Source organism: Enoplosus armatus, chromosome 8 (assembly GCF_043641665.1).
Source record: "Enoplosus armatus isolate fEnoArm2 chromosome 8, fEnoArm2.hap1, whole genome shotgun sequence".
Taxonomy (NCBI): Eukaryota; Metazoa; Chordata; class Actinopteri; order Centrarchiformes; family Enoplosidae; genus Enoplosus; species Enoplosus armatus.
In genome coordinates, this window is record NC_092187.1 from 4,239,845 (window position 1) to 4,264,330 (window position 24,486).

The 24,486-nt window shown below is 41.0% G+C and overlaps 4 protein-coding genes across 4 annotated transcripts in view; 1 reads left to right on the forward strand and 3 right to left on the reverse strand.

Moving 5' to 3' along the window:
- The window catches only part of cep104 (centrosomal protein 104), a 29,228-nt gene extending 26,197 nt beyond the window's left edge, over positions 1-3,031 (reverse strand). The window contains exons 1-3 of the mRNA XM_070911009.1: positions 2,919-3,031; positions 2,639-2,812; positions 1,466-1,604 (exon numbers count right to left, since the gene is read on the reverse strand). Of these exons, the coding sequence (XP_070767110.1) occupies positions 1,466-1,604; positions 2,639-2,812; positions 2,919-3,031 (426 nt within the window). The remainder of the gene's footprint in view (positions 1-1,465; positions 1,605-2,638; positions 2,813-2,918) is intronic.
- Positions 3,032-4,632: 1,601 nt separating this feature from the next.
- On the forward strand, positions 4,633-9,299 carry lrrc47 (leucine rich repeat containing 47). Its single transcript, XM_070910742.1, has 7 exons — positions 4,633-5,202; positions 5,648-6,115; positions 6,207-6,323; positions 6,524-6,639; positions 6,906-7,008; positions 7,232-7,321; positions 8,608-9,299. Exons 1-7 carry the CDS (start codon positions 4,633-4,635, stop codon positions 8,827-8,829), a joined length of 1,686 nt encoding a protein of 561 aa, XP_070766843.1. The 3' UTR covers positions 8,830-9,299.
- Positions 9,300-9,463: 164 nt separating this feature from the next.
- Positions 9,464-15,768, reverse strand: LOC139288440 (L-rhamnose-binding lectin CSL1-like). The gene is made up of 17 exons (XM_070909737.1): positions 15,742-15,768; positions 15,584-15,643; positions 15,070-15,205; positions 14,522-14,631; positions 14,123-14,167; positions 13,879-14,011; positions 13,448-13,551; positions 13,127-13,166; positions 12,035-12,111; positions 11,554-11,586; positions 11,397-11,456; positions 10,992-11,127; positions 10,580-10,689; positions 10,444-10,488; positions 10,191-10,323; positions 9,758-9,861; positions 9,464-9,535 (listed from the first exon to the last, which is right to left on the reverse strand). Exons 1-17 carry the CDS (start codon positions 15,755-15,757, stop codon positions 9,495-9,497), a joined length of 1,383 nt encoding a protein of 460 aa, XP_070765838.1. The 5' UTR covers positions 15,758-15,768; the 3' UTR covers positions 9,464-9,494.
- Positions 15,769-21,116: 5,348 nt separating this feature from the next.
- casp9 (caspase 9, apoptosis-related cysteine peptidase) lies at positions 21,117-23,994 on the reverse strand. The gene is made up of 11 exons (XM_070910171.1): positions 23,928-23,994; positions 23,638-23,790; positions 23,293-23,503; positions 23,119-23,202; positions 22,973-23,034; positions 22,650-22,826; positions 22,459-22,548; positions 22,150-22,297; positions 21,849-22,037; positions 21,651-21,760; positions 21,117-21,570 (listed from the first exon to the last, which is right to left on the reverse strand). The coding sequence occupies exons 2-11, from the start codon at positions 23,767-23,769 to the stop codon at positions 21,466-21,468; spliced, it is 1,308 nt and encodes a 435-aa protein (XP_070766272.1). The 5' UTR covers positions 23,770-23,790; positions 23,928-23,994; the 3' UTR covers positions 21,117-21,465.
- Between the last annotated feature and the right edge of the window lie 492 nt (positions 23,995-24,486).

Consider the following 24,486-nt stretch of genomic DNA (forward strand, 5'->3'; position numbering starts at 1 on the left):
TCCTGTTGCTTTAAATACTGATTAAAGCACCAAATGTGTATTAATCCCCTGCTGGAAGTAGTCCCCAGCAAATGTACTATTTACTCCTGTTTGAGTAATCTGTGTTAAAAACAACAATGTTGAGTTGTTTTAGAAAAATATGTGGAATGATTAAAAATGAAACTATGGATTTATGGCCTGTTTTTAAAGATTTAACTCTCCATCAGGAATAAAGGAAAAAACAGGGAGGGAAGTACTGCGAACGGGACTTACAGATTGTTGGTTTTGGTCTTTTCAAGGAATTTGTTGACAGTAAAAAGAGTATACAATAACATCAGCCTTGTCATTTGACTGAAATCAGCATAATCTATTCACCGGGTTTCAAAATCCTTTTAAGACAAATTTAAAAAACTTTTTCTAATTCAAGCTACAAATCTGGAAAAAGCAGCCTTTAAATATTTCAAAATTAGAGCTGCAACTATTATATTACATTCGTTGCTAATTACACTATTGATTATTCTTTTGATTAATACTTCAGTCCCTAAAAATGTTTATATCCCATCACGTAATCAGAGCCAATCTTGCTGTGCCTGATTAACAGGGAAAAAGGTATTCAATTTGCAGGGATATAATATAACGAAAATGTTCTGTTATTTTTACTTAATAAAAGACTATTCAATCAATTAATTAATTAATTGTCTGTCAATCAACTAAATTAGTATTTGCCTAATCATTCCAGCACTATTTAAAATGCAAATGAATCTTATGAAGTTGAGGGTATAATTGGCAAGATGGTATCAGGAAATGAATTAAAGAGTGTCTAATAAATCGGTCATTAAACACACAACATTTCAAAGGAAGCCACACAATTTGACATTTGTAGACATCTTCAGAACACACACTTCAATCCTTCTCAAATTGCTCTAAAATGGTTTCTGTTTTAACATCTATCAGCCACATTTACAGTAGACTTTAAGATTTTCCCATATCACCACAACATATCCCAATAATGAGGCTGTAAAGTATTATCTGAGAGGGGTGCTCCAGCCTGTGTTGCTATTGGATACCAGGCTGATTGCAGGCTAAGTGCTGCTACTAAGAGCCTAAAGCAGAAGAAATCATAACAAAATAACTTCTATGTGTTTCAAACACTGGAGGAAATTTCAGAAAAACAGCCAATGACTTGGAATTATCTAAAACACAAATGTTTGAAAGACAATGTTTAAAGAAATGGCTGCAGTTAGAGCTGCTGTTAATGAGAATTGGTGTCTTTTAATCTATATTTTTGTTGTTTATTTCTTAACCTAAGTAACCAAATTTATTCTGGAAGGCAACACCAACCAAAATACTTATTTACAAGTGACAAACAAAACAGAACAATGCATAAACCAAGTTGCTCACAGTTTGGATCAGTATCTCTACCAGACAAAAGTTCTAGGCAGTGAAATAGTGGTGGTGTGTGCATCACTGTTATCTAACAGAGTACCTGATTGTGGGGATTGTAACGGTTGACATGGTTCCTATGGAAGGTGATTCTGAGGTATGTTCCAATGGCGTCTACATGGACTGACTTCAGCTCCCGAGCTTTGAAGCCTGTCTTCTCATTGTCCGACAAAGACACGTAGCTGTGATGAGAGTACATTGTTGTTTTTCAGTTCATCTCCTCTGCTGAAATATATACACAAGACTACAATGCATTGCTACATTTTACTTCTGTGATGATATAGATATGTATCATACTGGTCATTTATTTATCCCTGTGGGGTAATTCATACTAGATATTTATTAGTAGTTGACAGCACCTGTGTAGCACCTGGGGACCAATTCCAGTTGCGAGCCAGTGCATTGGGCAAGGACGATGGCGGGCATTTTCCTAATTGTTAACATGCAACTTATGCCTTAAGACTAGAAACCATGCCATTAACATCCACCTTCTGATATCTTCCTGTAAGATATTACTGAACCCAGTTGATGTCTGCTTAATTTATATAGCAAATTGACATTACCTAGACGATCAAATACCTTGTGGAGATCCAACATGACTTTACCACAGTGCTTTCCTGCATGTATCTCCTTCCTGGTAGATATAGGGCTGCAACTAACAAATATTTTCATTATCAATTCATCTACCAATTATTGTCACGATTATTGTTACGATCTATGAATCTTTTAGTCTATAAAATGTCAAAGAATTGTGCTCATCACAATTTCCCAGAGACCAAAGTGACGCCTTCAAATTGCGTCTTTTGTCCAACCAATAGTCCAAAACCCAAAGACTCTTCTTTTACTATCATAAACAACAAAGAAAAGCAGCCAATCCTCACATTTAAAAAGCTGGAACCAGCAAAAGTTTTACATTTTTGCTTGAAAAATGACGTTGCAGCTCTAGTTAGATACAAAATCAAACCCAGGTCAAAAGGAACAAAGCTGTGTGTCTAAAGAGCATCATCAACAGGTGCCTGAACGAGCATGTCCTCAACAGAAAAGTCCAGAAGACCACATTGATCATTTGATCACTTGAACACGTAAAAATGACCTATGTTTGTGGTTGTGTAACATTCCAATCTCACAAACTTGCATTAACCGAATGTGCAATTCAATTAATAATACACAAAAGGGTGCAAGTCAAAACTGAGCCTGGCCAAGCCTGCATACTCACCCAAGTCTGCGAAGCTGCCCAGGGAACCCCGGGGTGCTTGTTTCAGGGAGTGTGTCTCCAATGTGGAACTCCACCTTGGCTGGGATCAGGTACTGGTGGGCGAGCAGCTGCAGCTTCCTCACTCGACTTCTCTCCACCAGCTGGAGGGTGATGTGCTGAGGGTAGGAGCACAGCCTGCGGGAATATTTGATTCACACAATGTTGAGTTTCCATAAGAGGATAGAAACATTTACACGTGTTCTAAGAAAGCTTTTGAAAGTAAAGCGCTGTGTTAATGTACCTGCTGGATCTCCAGCCATTGACTGTGGGTGCATGGACCATGAGCTCCTTGGCACTGAAGTTGTCCTCATGACTTGAAGAGTTGACCACAATGAATCCTATCTTCCTGGGCATCCCTCTGATGGACACTGACAGAACACAAACTAATTGTATTTTTTTTTTTACATGTGATATTTAATATCTGAAAATGCAAATAAATTCAATCAGTGACAATGATGAATGTAAAGATGATGTTGAAGGTGACACGATTTATATATATATATATATATATATATATATATATATATATATATTTTACAGACCTGTAAAATATACAGGTCTGTATATTATATACTAAATATTTTACCCAACCAGCCAAAACTGTTTGTCACGAACGTTACACTTGTTTTGACCAAATGATGCTCAACAAACAAACAGCAATTAGACAGCAATTACTAACTTTCCAAAGAATGGAAAAGAAACATTTCAGCTCATGAATTTAACAATAAAAGAATAACACTAAGGCTATTAAACAACCTCTGGTTAGGCAGCAATGTCAAACTGGGCTTTATTCATCATTTATGTGTTCTGAATGTACGTCAGTTGCTGCAAATGACGTTATGCCGAATGCAAGAGGCTTAAAGATTTGTTGGAGGATTTACTTCTGTCACATAAGACAGAAAATATTAAACAGCCAGTTTACTGAATGAAATTTGGCGTGTGGGAAAATAAACTATCCTGGACATGACATACGCAACCCCCTCGGGTAGGACAGGGAAGCCCCTCTTGCTGACACGTTGGGCGGGGGGCATTAGCTAAGTTAACTGTTAAGTACTCAGCCAGCCAACATAGCTAGTTTTACAGTAGCTGTATTCTAAAGGTATTTAGACTGACTACAATCCAACAAATGTTCTGACAAGTGCCATTCGTTATGTCCTACATTTTGTTGGTATACATTTTAGAATACATAGAAGTATTCTCGCGTGTATTTCAAAGATATCTTACCACGAACATCACCGTAATGTTGACAGCTCGCAGTCCCATCTCATCTCCATAACCACCGTTGACAACAACCAGCGCGCACATGCGCAATGATAGGTTTGTCGTCAGTCGCAATGGATTGTCGTCAATGTCGTTTTATACGCACGCCAGTAGTTTTAGTTATTTGTTAAAGCCAAATTTACCGAGACTCCCCCCTCTGATTGTGTTATGTTTCTGCCGACATCTTGAGACAATGGCCGTACCGATAAACATTCAAAATACATTTTATAATGCGTTTATACAACTTCTTCCTGTTCCTCGGGTGGAGTAGAGCAATGATCCCGTTACTACCGGAAGTCATACATGTTATCTCCAAAATAAAGGCATGGCATGTCGTGGTAACTTCAAACTCGTTATCGCTTACAGTATTGCAGTGAATCTGCAGGGGCAAGCAAATCTGACACTCATTATATAAATATTCCACAAAAAACAAAAGCTATGTCACACATTAACGACAGATGCACAGGCCACATAATAAGAGCTCACAATTCTATCGAAGTTTTAAAAGTAGTAGTCGTCCTTCCAAGTTGTTGAAGTTATGTTTTGCTTATACTTCTTTGTAATATTGAGACAGACAAGTACATTTATTATCCACAAACCTATACGTCAAGAACATAATCATTTATTTTGAAATATTTAAACGGATGTCATGTAATTTATTGTCTCGGTTATCTTGACAGCTGGTGAATAGCAGCATGGATGACATGGAGAAATGGCCAGAAATAGAGAAAGCAGCGTCTGGAAAGAGACGCGAACTGGTTTTACAGGGCCCAGCTATCGACGGGAGGATTTCCTCTAATGGGGGACTCGCCTCTGCTATCTATTCCCTCACACTGCTGAATTATCTGGAAGTTAGCCAGTGCCCGAGTTTGACAGAGATCCACGAGGACATCCAACATCTGACAAACCTTCAAAGCCTCATCCTGTGCAGGAACAAGCTCGCCTCCATCCCGAATGTCGTCGGTACCCTCACGTCCCTTAAGGTCCTGGACCTTTCAGTCAACAACCTCAAGGTTTTACCAGAGGGAATCACCCAGTTAAAGGAGCTAAACACTCTCAATGTGAGCTGTAACAGCCTGGAGGTCCTGCCAGAGGGACTGAGCCAGTGCACCAAGCTCTCCACCATCAACATCTCCAAGAACCACATCACCGGCTTCCCCGCTGATTTCTACTCCGAGCGACTGGATCTCCTCAGCACACTGGTGGCCTCGGACAACTCCATTGAATACCTCAGCGGAGATATCCACAAGCTAGCAGCTCTAAAGGTGGGCCGAACTTGAACACATACATAAACAATAGAACCTGATTTTAAATGGTGTTCGAATTGTTGGTACGCTGAATTCGGCATACAGTAACGTGACACTCAATACACCAAGCAGCTCCTATATCATGTCATCTTTAAGGAAAGTGCGATCCTGGTGGATCAAATGTGCACCGAATTTGAGAGGAGCTGTCACTATTTTCGGTGTATATCTTAAATTATAGCTATCATGGTTTCCCATTTGCTAATATGCAATGCAGCACGAAAATATCAGATTTTTAAATAGAGTTTGGCGGGTAACCTCCACTCAAGAGAGACTGGCAAGTTTGTGCCAGCTTGAATACAATATACTCTTGTCTGTTCTCGTGTTTTTTCTTTACTTAACACTTTGGGGTAGCTGATACTCTTTTCCAGAGTGCCAAACTCAATGCACTTCCCTGTCTCCCCAGGTGCTAGATCTCTCTAACAACAAGCTGAGTGAGATCCCCTCCGATCTGAGCGACTGCCCCAAGCTGAAGGAGATCAACTTCAAAAGCAACAAGTTGAACGACAAACGCCTGGAGAAGATGGTCAACGGCTGCCAGACCAAGTCCATTCTCGACTACCTCAGAGGAAAAGGAAAAGGAAGACAGGGAGAGGATGGAGGTGACGCGGACGGGGGTCGCAACGCAGACAAGGGGAAAAGGCAGCAGCAGAGGAAGAGGAAGGAGAAGGAGAAGGTGGCAGACGAGCAGGATGAGGTGGAGGAACTGAACAAGATGGTGGTGAGGGTTCTCCATGTTTCGGACGCTCCTACAGAACTCACAGTCAAAGTGAGTGCAGAGGTGAAAGATGTTCGACCCTACTTGGTGTGCTGCGTGGTCAGAGGCATGAACCTAAAGTCTGGGAATGCTCTCAAACGGTTCCTGGTGGCTCAGGTAAGGTCAAACCCTTCACAAGACTAATAAAATAACTAATTCTAAGTCTGCCATGTAGTCACCAAAAAAGACTCACCTGTTGTTTTTCTAGACAAAGCTTCACGATGACTTGTGTGGTAAAAGGACCACCGCAACCATTGCAACTCATGATGTGCAGCTCCTCAAAGCCCCCTTGACGTATGATGTCAAACCACCTACCCAGCTGAAGGTCGGCTAATGCAGATTGGTTGGCTCATTATTTTCATATTTCAGTCAAATCTTATGCCAGCCAGCGAAAATCTTTCCTTTGCAGTAATCAAAAAAATAAAAATAAAATGATGATGTGTTTTATTGCCATTCAATTGTAATTGTCACTGAAAAGCTCTCAAAAAACGTCTGAATTTCACATAAGAACACGATGTTTGTTAGATTGTGCCGCTGGGCCGGAAGGAGATGACTGCCATCGAGCTGATAAGACACCTTCAGCTGGAGGCTGACGAGCTGAGGAAGCAGAAGAAGAGGCAGAACGTCACTGGTCTCCACAAGTTAGTACAACATATGACTCCTCTGTACAGCACAAGCTTTGTCTCTGTTGGGGAAAGTGTTTTGAAATTTTGATTTTCAAAATGAAAGACATCTCATATAAAAGACACAAGTAACACTTTGCAATAAGGTGGTGCAAAATATATCTGCGTAACTCGCTTGTTGTTGTGTCTGAACACATGGGGGCAGTATAAGTATGTTGGAGCACAGCTTTAGATTTCAACCTCGGTGTTTACAAAGTTGTCTCTCTCAACTTTATTCTTTACAGATACCTGCAGATTCTGCAAGGAAAAGCAGTCTATCCCTGCCTAGTGGACGCAGAGGGACACGTGATCTCATTCCCACCTATTACCAACAGTGAGAAAACCAAGGTATGTATATTTTCTTTGTGCTCATCATAATTGTGTCCTCCCACAAGACAGGATTCCATATTAAATGCTGTCCTATGGTGGATTTGATGTTGACAGAACAAACAACGAATCCAGTAACACACCTGAAATGCGTGTCAGCTGATCTTTCTGCCACCTTGTCTTATTGTAGCCCACAGTTTGTGTCTTTTCATGATATGATAATAGAATTAATTGTACTTAACAGATCAAGAAGACGACCAAAGAATTGTTCTTGGAGGTGACCAGTGCAACCAGCCTGCAGACCTGTAAAGATATTATGGACGCTCTGATTGTAGTAAGCTTCACGTTTATATGTCATGTTTATTTTATTTTTTTTTATAGTTTTGGCCATTGTTTCTATATTGTTATAACATCATTCTCATTCTCTGGGTCTAAGTCTGGACTTTTCTCATAATTATTCATGTGAAAACGAAAAAAAACATGAAGACACCACATGTGTTAGATGTTCTGTCACATTTCTGTACATAATCTGGATTATTCAGTAGTGTGAAGGTAACTTTATGTAGAAGATTTGTGGTGCAAGAGGAAAGCTGATGGACAGTTCAATGCTCATTACATTTCACGGTAATATTTGCTGTGAACAAGTGGCCATTTTGGTTCCACAGCTACCTTCATGAAAATGTGTCCTGTAGCTGATGAGACATGTTGCTCTGGACAAAAGTTTTGAACAGCTGGACTGACATTACAATGTTTAGGCCCTAGGCTGGTGGTAGAGCAAATGAGCTCAAAACAGCCGGTGTTAAGAGATAAGCAAGAAAGGATCAACTTTCAAAATCCCAGAAATGCTGTACTGCCCACACTACAAGACATTTCTGTCCCAGACTAGTTATTATGTTGACATAGGGGTGCAAAAAATTACTCAGACCTTATTCCAGTCACTATCGTTCACTCCAGCTGGATATTCAACAAAAAGTTAGTGTGTCCCCACAATGGAATGCACAAAGGAAACAGAGGAGCTGCTCGCAGCTTGAACATTTTGAATCAGTTATAGTGGTGATGTTGAGACGGCTCCAGAAAGGTCGTGGAGAAAGTTTTACATTTTAAGAAAAAAACATGTTACTGTCTCTTTGTGAAGTTTAATTCCAGAATCACGCTTTGATTGGCGTCCGGTGTTGCACATGTTGTATCGTTGTCCTTTCAGTATGAAATCGTAAAGTGTATTGATTTGTATATACTAACTGCTAAAACAGTGACAATTAGCATGTAGTTCGTAATGTGTAGAATTAGTATATAGCATGGATTTGGGACACATATTGTGTCTTTATGTCCACTGTGTCCCTCTGTCCCCACCTGTTTTCCTGCTTTAGGTTTTAGGTCCTTTAGGGTTTGTTTTGAACGTAAACCCCTCAGGAGTTCTCATTGAGGACAGATTTTCCAATGAAATTCTTTAAAGAAAACAGACACAATCTAAGAAACAAATGCTAGATTAATTATTTTTCATTGGGTAGATTTAGTGTCACACAGTGCTGCAGCTTTACACAATCTGTTTTGAAGTCCATCTCTTAAATGCAACAACAAATCACACATGCGTTCTTAAAGACGTTTCCCGTTTCATCACAGAAAATGGCAGAGTTGAACAAGTTCACAGCAGAGCATCGGGAGGAGGTGGGGTCAGACGGGGAAGGGGACGGCCCGCAAGAGCCGTCCGCCAGCCGCGAGACCTCCAGCGAGCTGATCGTCCAGCAGGTCCGGACAGTCGACCACGACGGAAACCTGAAGGTGGTTTACCCGTCGAAGACCGACCTCTCCACAGACGTCAGGAACTTGACCGTCATTTGGTAGTTCGTGCTGCTGATAACCTCTGATGTTTACACTCACTCACGTGTCACATGAAGTCTTTTTTTTTTTTTTTTAACAGATTAACATTGTGGGACATTAAAGCTTACATTTTGACAACATGCAACAAAATGACAGAGGGAGCACAGAAAATCTGATCCTATAGGATTGCTTGTGATTAAAATAACACCCAGCTTGATTTTCAGTAATAAAAAAGTGTTGCCTGTTGACGAATGAAACATTTCTGATTAATGTACAGCTTTTTGAACCACATTTAGTAATATTTTCATAAATCCTTTTGCCGCTTCCTCAAAGCGAGATAATTAATTTTGTTCATCTGACATTGACTTTAATTTGGACTGTCACTTATCTGTAGTAGGCCTACTGGAAGATTTGTATGACTATGCATCAACAGTTTCCTTTTAGGAGCAGCAAATAATGTCTGAATTAATCTTGATAAAATAAGTTCAAAACAAGTTCCATTGTATCATTCATTGTATTCCATATGTCGTGTGTTTGTGTGTGGGTGAAAGAAAGTTTGTCAAGTCCGATCGAAGTTCGATTCAAGATCGATCGAGGTTATTTTTTACTTTTCTCTAGCCAGTCGACAAAATGACACACTGACACATTTACTGAAGTCAATGCGTGTTTATTGTGATATGACTGACATTTCAGTATGCTAAAATGGACTTCTCTGCAACGACCACAGGATCTGCAAAAGAACAGAAAATATTTAATTCATGCAAATAATTTAAGCAACAAAGCATTAGTAGGATGGGTTTTTTTTTTTTTTATCCTGGCTTTTTGTAGCAGTTGGCTGTTTTAACAGTGCTGTGCTAGCAACATTATGTGGACATATCTCTGCATCATGCCATTTCCCCACCCCATATTGTACACCACACAGTCAGCTGTTCATCAGAGTGGAGGTACTTACATTCACATATGTAAGCCAGCTCCATGTACTTGTAAGTGCCGACACAGGGGTCTCCAAACACTGAGCTGCTCACTCTGATAGTACAGCTGTTTTTCCCATTGCAGCTGTGGGTGCAGAGTGACATGAGTGATGAGCACAGGCTTTAATGCGCCTTGGAGCATACGAAATATTATGTTATTTAAACAAGGGGGGACTGGATGGCCATTAACATCTTGCATTATAACGGTTATAAAGCTGATTTGCTCTCCATCAGCAATAAGCGTGGATGTTATTCAAACATGAAAAATGCCCTTTTTTTGATCCCTTTCTTTGTCAATTTTACTTTCTTCGTAATTGACTGTAGAAACCCAACATATCTACCTGTGCTAATGGCAAATTGTCTCTTGGAGTCTTGATTTATTCCTTATATTTAACAAAGAGCGTGCAACTGTACCTGTCAGCAACTTTGCTAGTGGGGTCTGAGCAGTAGACATTTTCAATCTGAGAGGCAGGCCGTCTGTAAGAGCATGTGGTCTGGTCACGACGTCCATAGTCAGCACCGTAGACAAATATAACCTGCCCCTCATCTGTTAAAAAGAGGAGGAAAAATGGGGAAGGCAGAGAGGACAGGCAGGCAAGATTCAGTGTTCAGGTGCAATGGAAATGTAATTATGCTTGTGACATTAATGAAAGAAATGTAATCTTACCACAATACAAATGTGCCAGGGAGCGCTCACATGCAACAAGGTGAACTGTCAAGGTCACATGAATGAATCACATTAGACGTCACACTGTAAAACCTGCAGCTTTGTTGTCATTGTGTCGTGCAGACATGTGACTGACTTGCTGGGAAGCAGGTATAGTTGGTTTCCAGGTATTTGTAGATGCCGTAGCAGGGATCAGAGGTACGGACAACATTCATGTTAAGTTCACACTCCCTCTTGCCATCACACCTGTAGACAAAACAGGTAGTAGCAGTAGTAACAGAGACTTAACTGTTTAATCCCAAAGTGCAATATATAGTGTGAAAGGCAGAGATCCCACTTGTTGTAATATGCAGTATAAGTCAACTGCACTCCTGCGCTATGTAGTGTTTTGTTCTGTGACCTGAAGAAAATATTGTGGGTAGCAGAATAAATAGCATAAAAAAAAACATTATAAATGACATTTGGAAAATACTTTCATAGGCCCCAGAGGATGAATCCGAATGACTTTGGTGAGTTTCCATCCAACACGTCAAAATTTTAATATGTACCTTCTCTTGAGGACATCCACTGCGCCCACTTGAGAGCACTCTGTGTTGGCAAGCTGCCCTCGTGGTCTTCCCTCACTGCAGGTCTCATTGTCCGCACGTCCATACAGGGCTGCCTGCACACTGATCACTCCAACACCTGTTACACACCAAGGGGGCGAATTAATTGGGAATAATATATTGTTATATTTGTCATGTTGACTGAGCCTAAACTGTCTACAGGCTCACCTGATACTGTATAGTACCTCTTTGGTGTACATTGTTTTCTTAATACAGTTCATAACTCTTCTCACCTCAAACATAAACATCAACATGTTTTCTTGCACGCTAAACTTTAACACTGCCTCTGTTGTTTCTGATAGACACTGTGGTGCTTTTTTTCTGATAGACAATGTGGTGCAGTCATACCACAGCTCAGGCGCTGGACATTGTGGCTGTCGTCACAGGTGATAACTCTCTCTGTGGAAACTGCGCGGAATAACAGATGTGAAAGTATAATTTGAAGTGTGTTCAAGTCACATGCTGTGTGAAGAAAATAAAAATGCACATTCACTCAGATATTTACCTGCTGTCATGAGTAAACACGTTGCTGCCAGCACTGGAAAAGAAACATGAAGTCTCGCTTTAAACCTTTAAAAATGATCTTTATTGTATTCTGCTCATCAAAGTAGAAAACACCTTTTTCACAGCAGACATTTTGACATGTCACAGTAGGAAAAGCACACATGACTGGCTACAGGCATGCACGGAGCACGGAGCCGTCTAAAACAACAAGATAAAAGACTCCTTTTTGCACACTTCCTTCAGAATTGAGGCGGCACCACGCTGTGTAAACTTGTGATGCTGATCTCTATTCTCCCTGGTCAAGCTTCAATAAATACTCCTGCTAAAGACAACCAGGTCTCCTGAAACCTTTTTTACTCTCGAGTCAACTGGCTCTTCAGATTTCCATCACATATTATACAATACTGTGAGCACCAAGGATGTATACAACTTAATTCCTACCACCATTGCTTTTAAATGAACCCAGATAATTGTGTACTCACACAGTGTGGTGCTGAGTCTGAAGCGGAGCATGGTGTTAGAAGATCCAGTCTGAGGTGAAAAGTGGGACTGATGGTGGCTGGAACAGACACACCTGTATTTATTGTGCTGGATCAAGAACTGTCTTTGCCTTCTTTGCAAAACAATAGCTTGACCTTGCGCACTTGGCTCCTATTCATCTGCGTAGGCACACAATTAAAGCCAGAATGTCTTCCATATGAGGTAACACTACTGAAAGAGGACAATGACTTTCTGTATGTAGACCACGATGATGAGCAAAAGGAAAAAAGTGCCGACTCAAATTACAGGAATACCATGACGTGAGACTTGCAGAAATCTCCGAACAAAAAAGATAAAGTTAAATGACATTGCAAAAGTCACAAAAAGGGTATTTACAAAGTGCATTACTCGTTGTTTGGTGATGTTGGAGTCACTCCCCATTTTCCAGCCTGACAACAAATCATCCCTCATTCCTGTGTCTTTTCAAATCACCAGTCCTCTCATATACATTTCTCATATTTCCTTCCTTGACGGGAGTGCTCCTCGTCTTTGAGATGTATATAGACTGCAGAGTCTTGCCCTGAGGAGTTAGTCCCAATTGTTTTAGGTCATGTGCTTGTGTGACTATTCAGTCTTCCTAATGTGTGTCTGCACCCTCCCCACAGCACCGTATGACATACACAGTTTTGCTTGGTTTGCAAATGTAAAAATCAGTCTTTGGGCTTTTCAAAAGGAGCTGATGTTTGAAACCAAATGTGCTCCAGTTGCTCATGTTTTACACTGACGTGGTGTGGGTGCCTGGAAACTGACATGCAAATCAGTCGTGGCAGTCGGTTATTTTTTTCGGCCGACTTCCTTGAACACTCTAAAGCATCTATTGTTATTTTTGCACAGTCACTGGAGTGCAGCTTAACCAGAATCTTATTATATTCCTGATCTACTAGGATTCATGAAGCTTTGCTTGTACACATTTCTTTAGATTTGTGTTTAGTAATTATTGGCACATTAGCAAAATGATAAAACCTAATTACAAACTGACAAGACACATACTGCTGATTTGATATATTTTGTTTAATGCATGTACAATGTGATCTTATTCACTGTCAACAGTCTCCTCCGGAATGATCACAGGATCTGCAAAAACAGATAAAAGATTGACTTCTGATAAATATTTAAGTGACTGATGTACAAAATGTGTAAAAAAAAAACAAAACAAAACAGCACAGCTACTTGAAAAACAATGTTTCTAAAGTCAATAACCAATGTAACCGCACTACAACTGAATACTTTGGGATTAATAGAGTTGCAAAGATAGTTATTTAAACAGTTACATGGATATATCACCGCCATCAGCCCCATATTCCCAACACGCCGCTTCAGTAGGGTGAAACAGTGCTGGCCTTCAAGCTACTTACATTCACATATGTAAGCCAGCTCCAGGTACTTGTAAGTGCCGAAACAGGGGTCTCCAAACACCGAGTTGCTTGCTTGGATAGTACAGCTGTTTTTCCCATTGCAGCTGTGGGTGCAGAGTGACATGAGTGAATACAGGCTTGAATGCGCCTTGGAGCATACAAAATATCATGTTATTTAAAGAAGGGGGGAGTGGATGGCCATCTTCTGCATCTGCATTACAACGGTTATAAAGCTGATTTCCTTTCCATCAGCAATAAGCGTGGTTACCAAGGGACACACACACAGGCATTTGTTAAAGCAGGAGAAAGTGGATGGCATCACAAATTGGCAGCCATCACTGTACTGCGGTTATAAAGTTTAAAACACCATGGTTTTGATTTCCGCAGCCTTCAACCTGAGGTACAAGTTGACAAAAAGTGGGCAACTGTACCTCTCAGAAACTTTGCTGGTGGGGTGTGAGCAGTCATTATTTTCGATCTCAGTGGCAGGCCGTTTGTACGAGCATGTGGTCTTGTCGTGGCGTCCATAATCAGCACCGTAGACAAATATAACCTGCCCTTTATCTGACAAACAGGGAAGGGGGCATTGGAAGGCGTGCCGATGCCATGAAAATACAATAATGCTGCTGCGTGTTAATGCACCATACATACAAAGAAGAGAAAATGTGATCTTACCACAATGCAGGTGTGCGAAAGAGCGTTCACATGTCACCTGGTGAACTGTCAAAATAACATGAATCACATTAAAACATGCATTTTTGACCCCTAACACCCATGAAAAATCATGGCAAAATTATACCCCCTGTTTGAACCATTCAAAGCACTAAAAGCAGGGCCAAAAGCTTAAAACATATAAATCCAAAGGAGAAAGAAGTAAATTAACACACATTTTTTGACAGTACTAAGACACAGAATGTCCCTTCAATGTGACAAGATAGATATATCTATATCTATATCTAGATATATAGATAGAGAGATATATAGACACACACACAAACCTGTAAATAAGGCAAGTGAAAACCAATCAAAATCATTTTAGAGTTTGCTTTAGTTTCATGCAGACATGTCACTGACTTGCTGGTAAACAGGTGTACTTGGTCTGCAGATATTTAAAGGTGTCCTCGCAGGGATTGGGTACTTTGAAGAAATCTGTGTTTAGTTCACACACCTTTTTTCCATCACACCTGCGGGGAGAAGATAGACAGCGTGCTTCAAGCTGAATCACAACAAACCTGAAACACACTTGTGGCTTGGGCCAACGTAAGAGACACATTTCTTTCCTCATTCTGTGACGAATTCGTCACCGCTGTGATAACGAAGCTGAAGAATACCCTCGATACAACAGCACAAGGATCTGGTGTAATGCACTCAGCTAGTGTATTTTAAGACCTGTGTACCTGTGTGGGTCAAGCAGCAAGCGATGAAATTGATGCAGCTGCTTGTAATATTAATTGGAATACAAATGTTTGTACTACTGTTTCTGTTGTCTGGTAAAATGATTTTGTTTTATGCGTGAATAGTGTTCGCCTTTTGACGCAATACACATTTCAGACAAAGACATTAAAGTGAAACAGTTAAACTTGAGAAGAAACTGAGCATTTATGGTCACACAAAGTGTATACCTTCTCTTGAGGACATCCACAGTGTTCGCCTGAGAGCACTCTGTGTTAGAAGTCTGTTGGGGAGGCTTCCCCTCACTGCAGGTCACACTGTCTGCGCGTCCATACAGTGCTGACTGAACACTGATCACTCCGTTTTCTGTAACACAGCAAGAAGAAATTTGAGTTGAAGAAATGAATTATTGACAGAGAAAAAGATTCACTTTATTTATGATGACTACTTGTTTTAAATAGACATTAACAACTCTGATGGATTTCGTCAAAGTAACTTATTATTTAGGGTTACTGTTTTCTGCCTGCAGGGATCACTTAATCTCAAATTGTGTTGAAAAAAGAAATACGGCAACTGATCAGCCCTAACGTGCACATCAAAATGTTTTCTGCATATTGTTTTTATACCTCAACACTGGTTGAATCAGATGATAGAAGTAAAACAAACCAAACCAGCCCTTTAGTGCTGTCAACATAAATGTACGTGAATGTTGTGGACAGACAGTTTTAGGAAATAGAGTCATACCACAGCTCAGGCGATGGACATCTTCACCTTCGCAGTTGGTAACTGTGTCCACAGCGACTCCTAAAAACAGATACTGAAGTATTAGTTTAACACAAAGGCACACACGGGAAAGTGTATTCAAGCATCCTCATGCCATACACACACACGCAGATATTTACCTGCACTTACAAGCATACAGATTGCAGCCAGCACTGAAAAAGAAACAGCACGGTTAGACTGTTATCCAAATATAAAAACAAGTTTTAAATGGCCCATGTATTTTTACACTGTGCCTTAATGAGTCAACCTACACCCTAAAACCACCACCACAGATAGAAAGGGATGCGTTTGAAAAAAACTGACATTTTACAAAATGACAATCTATACTCACAGAATAGTGGGGTGCTGATGCGGAGCATGGTTTTACAGGACCCAGTGGTAGGGGAGTGAAACTGACAAATGGTGGGAGTATTTATTCATTTTGATCTGGGGGCAGTCTACGTCTGTAGTGAAAAACAAAGCAGAACCTGACTCCAGTGGCTCATATTCAACTGGCTATGAATTCAAAAATGAGAATAACATGATAATCCCATGAGGGATGGCAGACATCCAGTCTGAAGAGGCTGGAGCAATTTGAAGTCTTGAACCAGGCAATGCATACAGACAGGCCAGCAGGGAAACCAAAGGGGCCTGGGAGCTGAGAGGAGCAGCAGTCTATTCAAATATTGACTATTCCTAGTTTTTACATACATTAATACAATTAAACACATTAAATACTTTATTGTAATGATTGCCATATTCTGGTTATACTTGCGTACGTGTTGGAATTGACAAAGCTAAATGTGTATCACTATCTGTTTTATCTGGCTTCTTTTAAGACTGTTTTGTATTTTAGAGCACAAGCCTGTCTCCTAAAATGTGTTGTAGCTTTTGGGCATAAACAAGTGGACAGTGTTTTATAATTGTCAAGACGTGGGGAGACAAAACAATGGATGATTTGTCCAAGCTGTTGGAAACGTAAGAAGGGCAGTAGTTTGGCAATGTTATTAATTGAGAAAAAACTAGAGGGGAATCAAAGTGCTTATGTAAGATTTCAAAAGTCTCATTTCGGGGCAAGACAAGAATTCAGCTTTGTTATTTACAGTAACTGCACACCTCCAGGCACTAATCTCCAAAACTGAGAGTCTCCAAGATATCACAAATGCATAAAGCTGGACATCAACATAGAAATGATAAGAGATGCAGCCAAAGGGAGGATGTAAAGGGAGAATAAGACAGGTCTCAAGATCGACCCTTGAGGAACTCCACAGGTCAGAGTAGCTCAATCAGATAGCAATGGGTATAGAGGATTGATTAGATGATTATATTAAATAAATAGATCTAATGATATAATTAGAGGCCATTTTGTAATGGGATCACACCAGCCGTGATGCCCGTCAACATGTTGATGTTCCAACCCAGTACCCACATACTAACATACTGGGATACAGCGATCCGCGACTTAAAACTAATGTGGGCCAGGGGCGTAAAGTTCCCCGCATGTCTGGCTCCCTTGCTCGGACCACACCAATCTACAGTCTTGGCCTTCATAATGATCTCAACTGCATAAATGTTAATAGCACACACAGACTCACAAGGTCAAAACAATACCCACATGCTGCTGCGGCCGGTAATAAACTATCATGATCCACGGCACTTTGTTGTATTAAAAGCAGCGCTTAAATCTAAAAGAACTCAAATGCAGCTTTTACGACAATCAGATTTTTCTTTCCACCTGCACTTATTCTGTTGACATCGTCAGAGTGAATATCGTCATTGATAAAGGGAAAGGACTTGGTTTCAGAGATAAATGCTTCAGAAGGTGCTGAAATAACCAAACCAGGCTGGCAAGCATTATAACAAAAAGACTGACTGTAAGACAGAATACAAAAAAAGCCCATTTATGATCAGAGTTGCGATCAACTAATTTCAATGAGCCACATACAGTTGAGGCCAAAATTATTAGCCCCCCTTGTGAAATCAGACAAAACCCTCGGTTTCTCCATGGAAATGACCATTAACAACAAGTGTTTATAGTTTATTTGTTTCCAAAATATCAGAGACAAAATGTCCACTGAGTGTGATTAGGATATTTTAGTGATGAGTTGAAACAAGAAAAGGCAAAAATGACACAGCCAAAATTATTAGCCCCCTGGCCATTAATAGTCAATAGTGTACCCTTTCTGAGCCACAACTGACAACAGCCTCTTAGAGTAGTTCTTTACAAGGTTGGCACATGTCTCTTGAGGGATTTTGGCCCATTCTTCCATTGCAAATTGTTCCAGCTGGTCCAAATTGCATGGTTTCCCAGCATGGACATTCACATTGAGCACCCGTCACAGATTCTCAATAGGATTGAGATCTGGGCTCTGTGCGGGCCACTCCAGGACCTTGGTTTTGGTGTCCTTTAAGAACTGTTGGACCAATTTTGACGTATGCCTTGGGTCATTGTCTTGTTGGAAGACCCAGCGACGAGCTAAGCCTAGACTAAGAGCAGATTTCTTCATATTATCCCTCAAAATGTCAACATAATTTTCTATTTTTCATGATGCCATGCACCCGAAAAAAGGCTCCCTGTGCCTGAGGCTGCAAAACAGCCCCACAGCATGATGCTCCCACCACCATGTTTAACTGTGAGAACTGTGTTCTTAGGGTTGAAGGCCTCTCCCTTTCTTCGCCAAACATAAGCAACATCCATGTGCCCAAACAGTTCCAGTTTAGTCTCATCAGACCAAAGGACAGACTTCCAAAACTCATCTTTACCTTTCAAACGTTCACATGCAAACCTTAGTCTGGCTCTGATGTGCCGCTCTTTGAGTAAAGGGGTTGTTCTGGGACGATGGCCATGAAGCCCACCACGATGAAGAGCCCTCACAACATCAACTCCAGCAGAGGCTAGGTCAACAACAATCATCTTGGCAGATGTCCAGGGCTTCTTGCTGACATCTCTGACTATTTTCCTCTCCAGAGTTCTTGAAATCTTGCACTTTCGACCACGCCCAGGTTTGTTTCTTACAGAATTTGTCTCCTTGTACTTAGCAATAATGCAACGTACAGCTGTTCTAGACACTTCAAGTGCCCTGTTCCTTGGAGTCCCTTAAGTGCAGGGTAAAGCGCAATGCTGACTGAATGCTCAGGTGTTGTTAGGAAGCCAGTTGACTGCACAGGTGTTGTTTGATAGCTGATTGGTTGATTAGGTGTGTTTTAAAAAGCAAAAATTCACATGGGGGCTAATATTTTTGACCACCCCATTTTTCACTATATTTGATATAAAGCAAGCCTAAAATTTTATTTCACATTCCAAAATGTACCAAAAGCTACTAAATAGCACTGGTGAATGTTTGATTATATCAAGTTTTATCAATGATGCAAACATTGGGCAGAATTTTAGGAAAATGTTCCATAATTCCTGGGGGGCTAATAATTTTGGCCTCAGCTGTATATTAGAGAAACAGACGTAAGTGCAGAGAATAGAGTCATGTGCAGGACTTGTTTTGAAAAACGTGAGGCTAAGCGGGAGGAAGAAAAAATACTAAGGAGTACAGAGATCACCGTGTTTGTCATTGTGACTGGAGTCAATTGGCAAAAATAGTATGCTTTCCCAATGCTCTGTCGGCGCCTACATTCCTGGGGGCGAGACATGACGAGCTGGAATTCGATGGTTTGTCCAAAGCTGATTGGGCCAGATATGGGAGCAAAATCCTGGTTGACTCCATTGTTGAGTTTGGTGGCCAAAAAAAAGACAGATAACATAGACAATATTGATTTTTCTAGTTGGGAAACAAAACCACTGCAGCAAACGAACTAATGAAAAAAAGATGTCAAACAGAACAACAAAGATCACAGCGAGGAGGAAAATAAGGAAGAAGAGATACACAATAGTGACAACCCAAAGACAAATGGAAAACAAATTCTCAGTAGACTCACATTCACAAGACGTATACCTGTATAGGTATAGGCCTTCCTTAATTTCAGGACAAAAAAAGAGCCATGTTAATATTGGAAAATGTGGTCATATACCTTTGTCCAATTTTTTTGGCAAACAAATCCAGACTAATGAATTCTTTAATTACAGCAAAATGTATCTTACTGTAGTGATGAGTGGGTGACAAATCATCTGTTGTATGAATTTAATTAAATTAGCTTTTCTGGTGAAATTGTTGAACAGCTTTAAGAGAGGAAACAAGAGTAAGAGTCTACAGCCATGCTCGTGGCTCTGTGAGGCTGTACTCAACACTCAGCAGTGCTTTGAGTTAAATGCTAACATCAGCATGCTAACATTTTCACAGTGACAATGCTAATACGCTGATGTTTAGCAGGTATGATGTTTATTATGGTCAATATCTTAGTTTATCGTGTTAACATGCAAACATTTGCGAATTAGCACCATATTGGACCAATTCAGACCTGATGATGGCGCTAGTGGAAAGGTCAAGGGATCTCTAAAGTCATTACACTTCATCCTCCGGGCACCCTGGATATCTGTCCCAAATTTCATGAAAATCCACAAGTCCATCCAATAGTTGTTGAGACGTGTTACCAAAAACCACAAATATGAACCTCAGTTGATTCCCTGACTGGCTGGTTGACTCCCCTAAGTCAGTAGGCTTCATCCTCTGTGGACCCTGAATGCCTGAACCAAATGTCGTAGCAATCCATCCAAAGTGGTGGACCGGCAGATCGACACTGCCATCTTTAGTGCCACATTTAGAAGCCGTATTTTATTTGACGTTTGGAATGTTTAAAGTTTCTGTTTTTCTCTAATGATAATGAGGAAAGACAATGGGTGAATTAATTAATCAATTTCCTGAGAGGCTGACTTAAGAATTAGAGGTGACTGTATCTTACCAACAAAGGGATTCCCAATGTTTCCATGTCAAAGTTTGTCTCACGACTTGAGTGCTTTCATTGTTTGCAGTTCAGGATAAACCTTTGTTTGACACAGTGTGTGTTGATCTGAGGCATATATCTGAGGTGGCTGAAATACCACAGTGGCAGTGGTGGGAAATAAAAGACCCATAGAGGGCATCTGTGAGATCTCAAGTCTTTTGTGACTCACACACACCATCTACTGGTGTTTTGAGTCTAGTACAGTACAATACTGTTGCTACTCGTCTCACATACTGTAACTCAGTAGCAGCACATGTAGCAACATTAGCATGCTAATATAACACGCCAACAGAATCTGTATTAACGGCAACAACATAAAGTGATACACAAGTTGCGTTATATGTATAGTTTAACTCACTGGTCAACTCCAAGCATTACATTCAAGTAACTGTAGCAGGACTACGCAGCTGTAAGAAAACAGCTGTATCAATGAGCAGCAGATCAGCCAAAGAATATGAAATGCTTCGGCTCTCAGTGGGAGTCGCCATACAAGAAGAAATGGGAGAACACATTTAACTCTCATATGTGGCTCATATCTAGTCAGTGGAAAGTCTTTCATTGCCTCCACCCCAGTTTTCACAAACTAACTTGTTAACAAAATCAGTATATTAAAAGAGACTTGAAATAAGAGTCAGCAACATCTTTTATAACAATTTGAGTACAATTTGAACATCATGTTGATTGACTACTCCTGAAAATGTACAGCTGCTTCGTGTTGATAAGACACCAAGAATATAATAAAAATAACTATTGCCATTATTAGTTAGAAAAGTCGACTGTGAAAAGCACAGCAAGACATGACAAACAATAGAAATGTAAGACATGATTGTGTCGCTAAAAGCACAAACACAATTTAGCAAATTCATACACTTTGCTGAGACATAATCCCAAGAAATTACAGTCATACCACGAATAACCATTATAATAAGATTCCCTGAAAGTGAAACTGAGAAGTGTTCGGATGAACTTTGCTGCTATGCTTGGGTTTGAAAGTAGAGCAGTTTGCGGAGGAAGTTAAAGGAACCAGGCATTTGCTTGTAGAGCCCTTTTGCAGAGTTTTGGGAGACTTCATGGTTAACCTGGAAATAAGGACAGTCAATAATCAGATGTGTTTCAATTAAAAAAAATCTGAAGGGAATTTAATAGAGAGAAAGCTCACCATCATCAACATTGTGACCAAATCATCAGTAGCAGCATTTTCCTCAAGAATACTGTCCAGTGTTTCGACGTACCAGGAACCCGACTGGGTGTCTCTCCAAGACACGTAGCCTGTATTTGTCACATGGTCAAAGCGGCATTAGGAAGACATACATAGCAAGTGTCATTAAAAGAAACACAGATTGAGACACAAACACACCAGGAAAAGTAGAGTAGGACACCAGAATGTCACTCGGGGTGGGCAGCGTGGCTCTGGCGTCCGGTTCATCGGACATGCTCAGCGAGTCACTGCTGGATGACATTGGAATGGCGTCCGTCTGATCATTTTCCCCACCGATGGATGGTTCAACCTCATCAGGGGAAACCTCAAAGCCGGTGTCTCTTTCACCTCCAGGACGAAAAACAAAATGTTTCCCTATGAGACCGCTTTCAATGCTGTAAGTAGGATTACGGATTTTACAGGTGCTTTGTTACTCAAGAGTATGTTCAACGTTAGCTACCTCCTCCACAGGCCTGGATGAAGAAAAGTTTGGGTTTGCCCTGTAACGATGGACAATGCTGGCCATTGAGGTAGTTCGTGACGTGCTGAACTGGGACGTGCTGTCCGTCCACACCGTACACGGCACCGGGGAAGCGGTTGTGACTCACCTATAAATGTGAGCATACGTTAAGTCTTTTTTCAACAGTAGCTGGTATAATATTAAGCTGTGCATGATTCCAGAGAGAGTGTCTAGTAATCTGAGGATGATGCAACAACTTAACAATGTGGATTTTTTTTTAGGGAAAAACAAACACAGGACATGTCTTACCTCAGTCCCATGGGACAGCATGATGACCACACAGCAGTCATATTGTGAATGGTCCCTCTTAGATAAAGCTGACAGTGCGTGTTTGATTTGCTGAAACGCGGAGATGACTGTTAGCTTTACAACCGAGAGCTCAAAGTTTTACATGTGCTTTCAGACGTGGAGGTGGAGGCAGACGGAGGAGCGATTCTTACCCGTTGCTTCAGGTTTGTCTTAACTTCCACAATAAAGTTGAGAGCGCTGAATCTTCTCTCCAGCTTGTCACAGTCTATGTTGGACCCTTTGCGATTGTTCAGCTCGCTCTGAGGTTCAAACTCCACGTTGTTTATGATGAGGCAATGTCCACATGGGCTGGCATCCATTTTATAGCTCTGACACACACACACACACATACGCAGGAAAAGGAAGCGGAGAAGGAAGCACATTGTAAATAATAATAAATACAATAATATAATACAGAACTGACAATTTTCTTCTTCAGCAACCTTCGTCTTTCTGTTAAGTAAATGGTGCTTACCTGAATACTATCCCGTCGAGTTCTGTTTTGTAGTTTTGGTCTTGCGTACTCCCTTTCAGGTGCTGTGACATAAGCATCAATATGTGTTAAGCATCAGGGAACTTACACCGACTGTTACCAATACGAAAATGAATCGTATAGCTTACACGGACTGGGAGTAATACTGGGTCTCTGCAATGGATAGACTGGCACATCATCTTTCCTTTGCTTGTCGACATCCATTGGAGAGGCTGTTGGAAAAACACAAAGATCACATGTATTTATTCAGCAATAAATGACACCAAAGCATTGTGAAATATACCACAGTATCACACACTTACAAACTGGGAGAGGCTGGACGACAGGGCGAACAACCTGAGTAGGTGTTGCAGGCTGTAGTTGAACTGTTGGAGCTCCATTCTGCAGGAGCTCCGCCAAACTGTGCTGACCTGTCTCCTCAAGGCACTCCAGAAATAATGGAAAGGCCCGACTCCCACGGGTCTCTAAATCCCGGACTAACTGTCTGGCCTGGTCACGTCTGGTCCCAGAGCTCTGATAGGAGACACAGTAGCAACGACGTGTGTACTAGCATTACATTAAATGTGTTGCTCTGAGCGTCCATAACCACCCCGCAAACAACACCTGCACCTGACACCCAGTGCCGTGAGCTTACAAGGCTGTCTTACCTTTATCTCGTCGATCATGTCCTGGGTGAAAACTCCTTTTTCAAGAAGGCCATCGTACAGATTTGATGGGTCCAAGTCTCTCACGAGATTGGTCCTGTTGCGCTGAAGAATCTTCTTGTGTCTTTCCTCCATTCTCCGTTCAATAATAACCACCTCAGAGAGGACGACAGGGAAGTATCGTAAAAGCTAACGTTATTACTAAGAAATGTTGTTACGATTACGAGTACGAGTCAATCGGCATCCTAAAAAGTGCGCAATGATCCCACTCGTTTGTGAAAGGGAAATGATACCTTGTTTCTGTACAAATATTAGAAGTCTCCTTTTCATTTCTCTTCTTTGTGCTCGGTTGCATTAGTCATTTCCTTGTTTACATCAGCGGTGTCTGTGATTGGTCCATTGAGAGAGTACAAAGAGAAAAAAAACAAGGTGCGTTTGATTTATTTTACTGCGCGCCGCTGCCACTCGGCCAGCATACGATAATACAACAACACTAAACATCGCGGCGCGACGAACGTTAAAACCGAACACACACAAACGAAACAGAAGGTGTCACCAAATACTCAATCTCCCAACATGACTTTCGGCGCCTCCCCCTCTACTCCTGCTCCGCAGCAGTAAGCAGGTTGTGTGCTTGCTCTGGAGGAACTGTGAGATGCTGCTGAACACACCCTTTGCGGTCTCTTCACATCGGCGTTAACCGACAAGCTCAAGTACATCAAAGCCTTCACCAAATATGTGGCGTAGTACCGGTTGACCACGTCTGCTTGAGGTGATTGGCGATGTAACGTTCGAACTGTTGCGTAGAGACAGCTAGCCACTGTAGCAACGCAACTAACCCTAGTGAAAAAA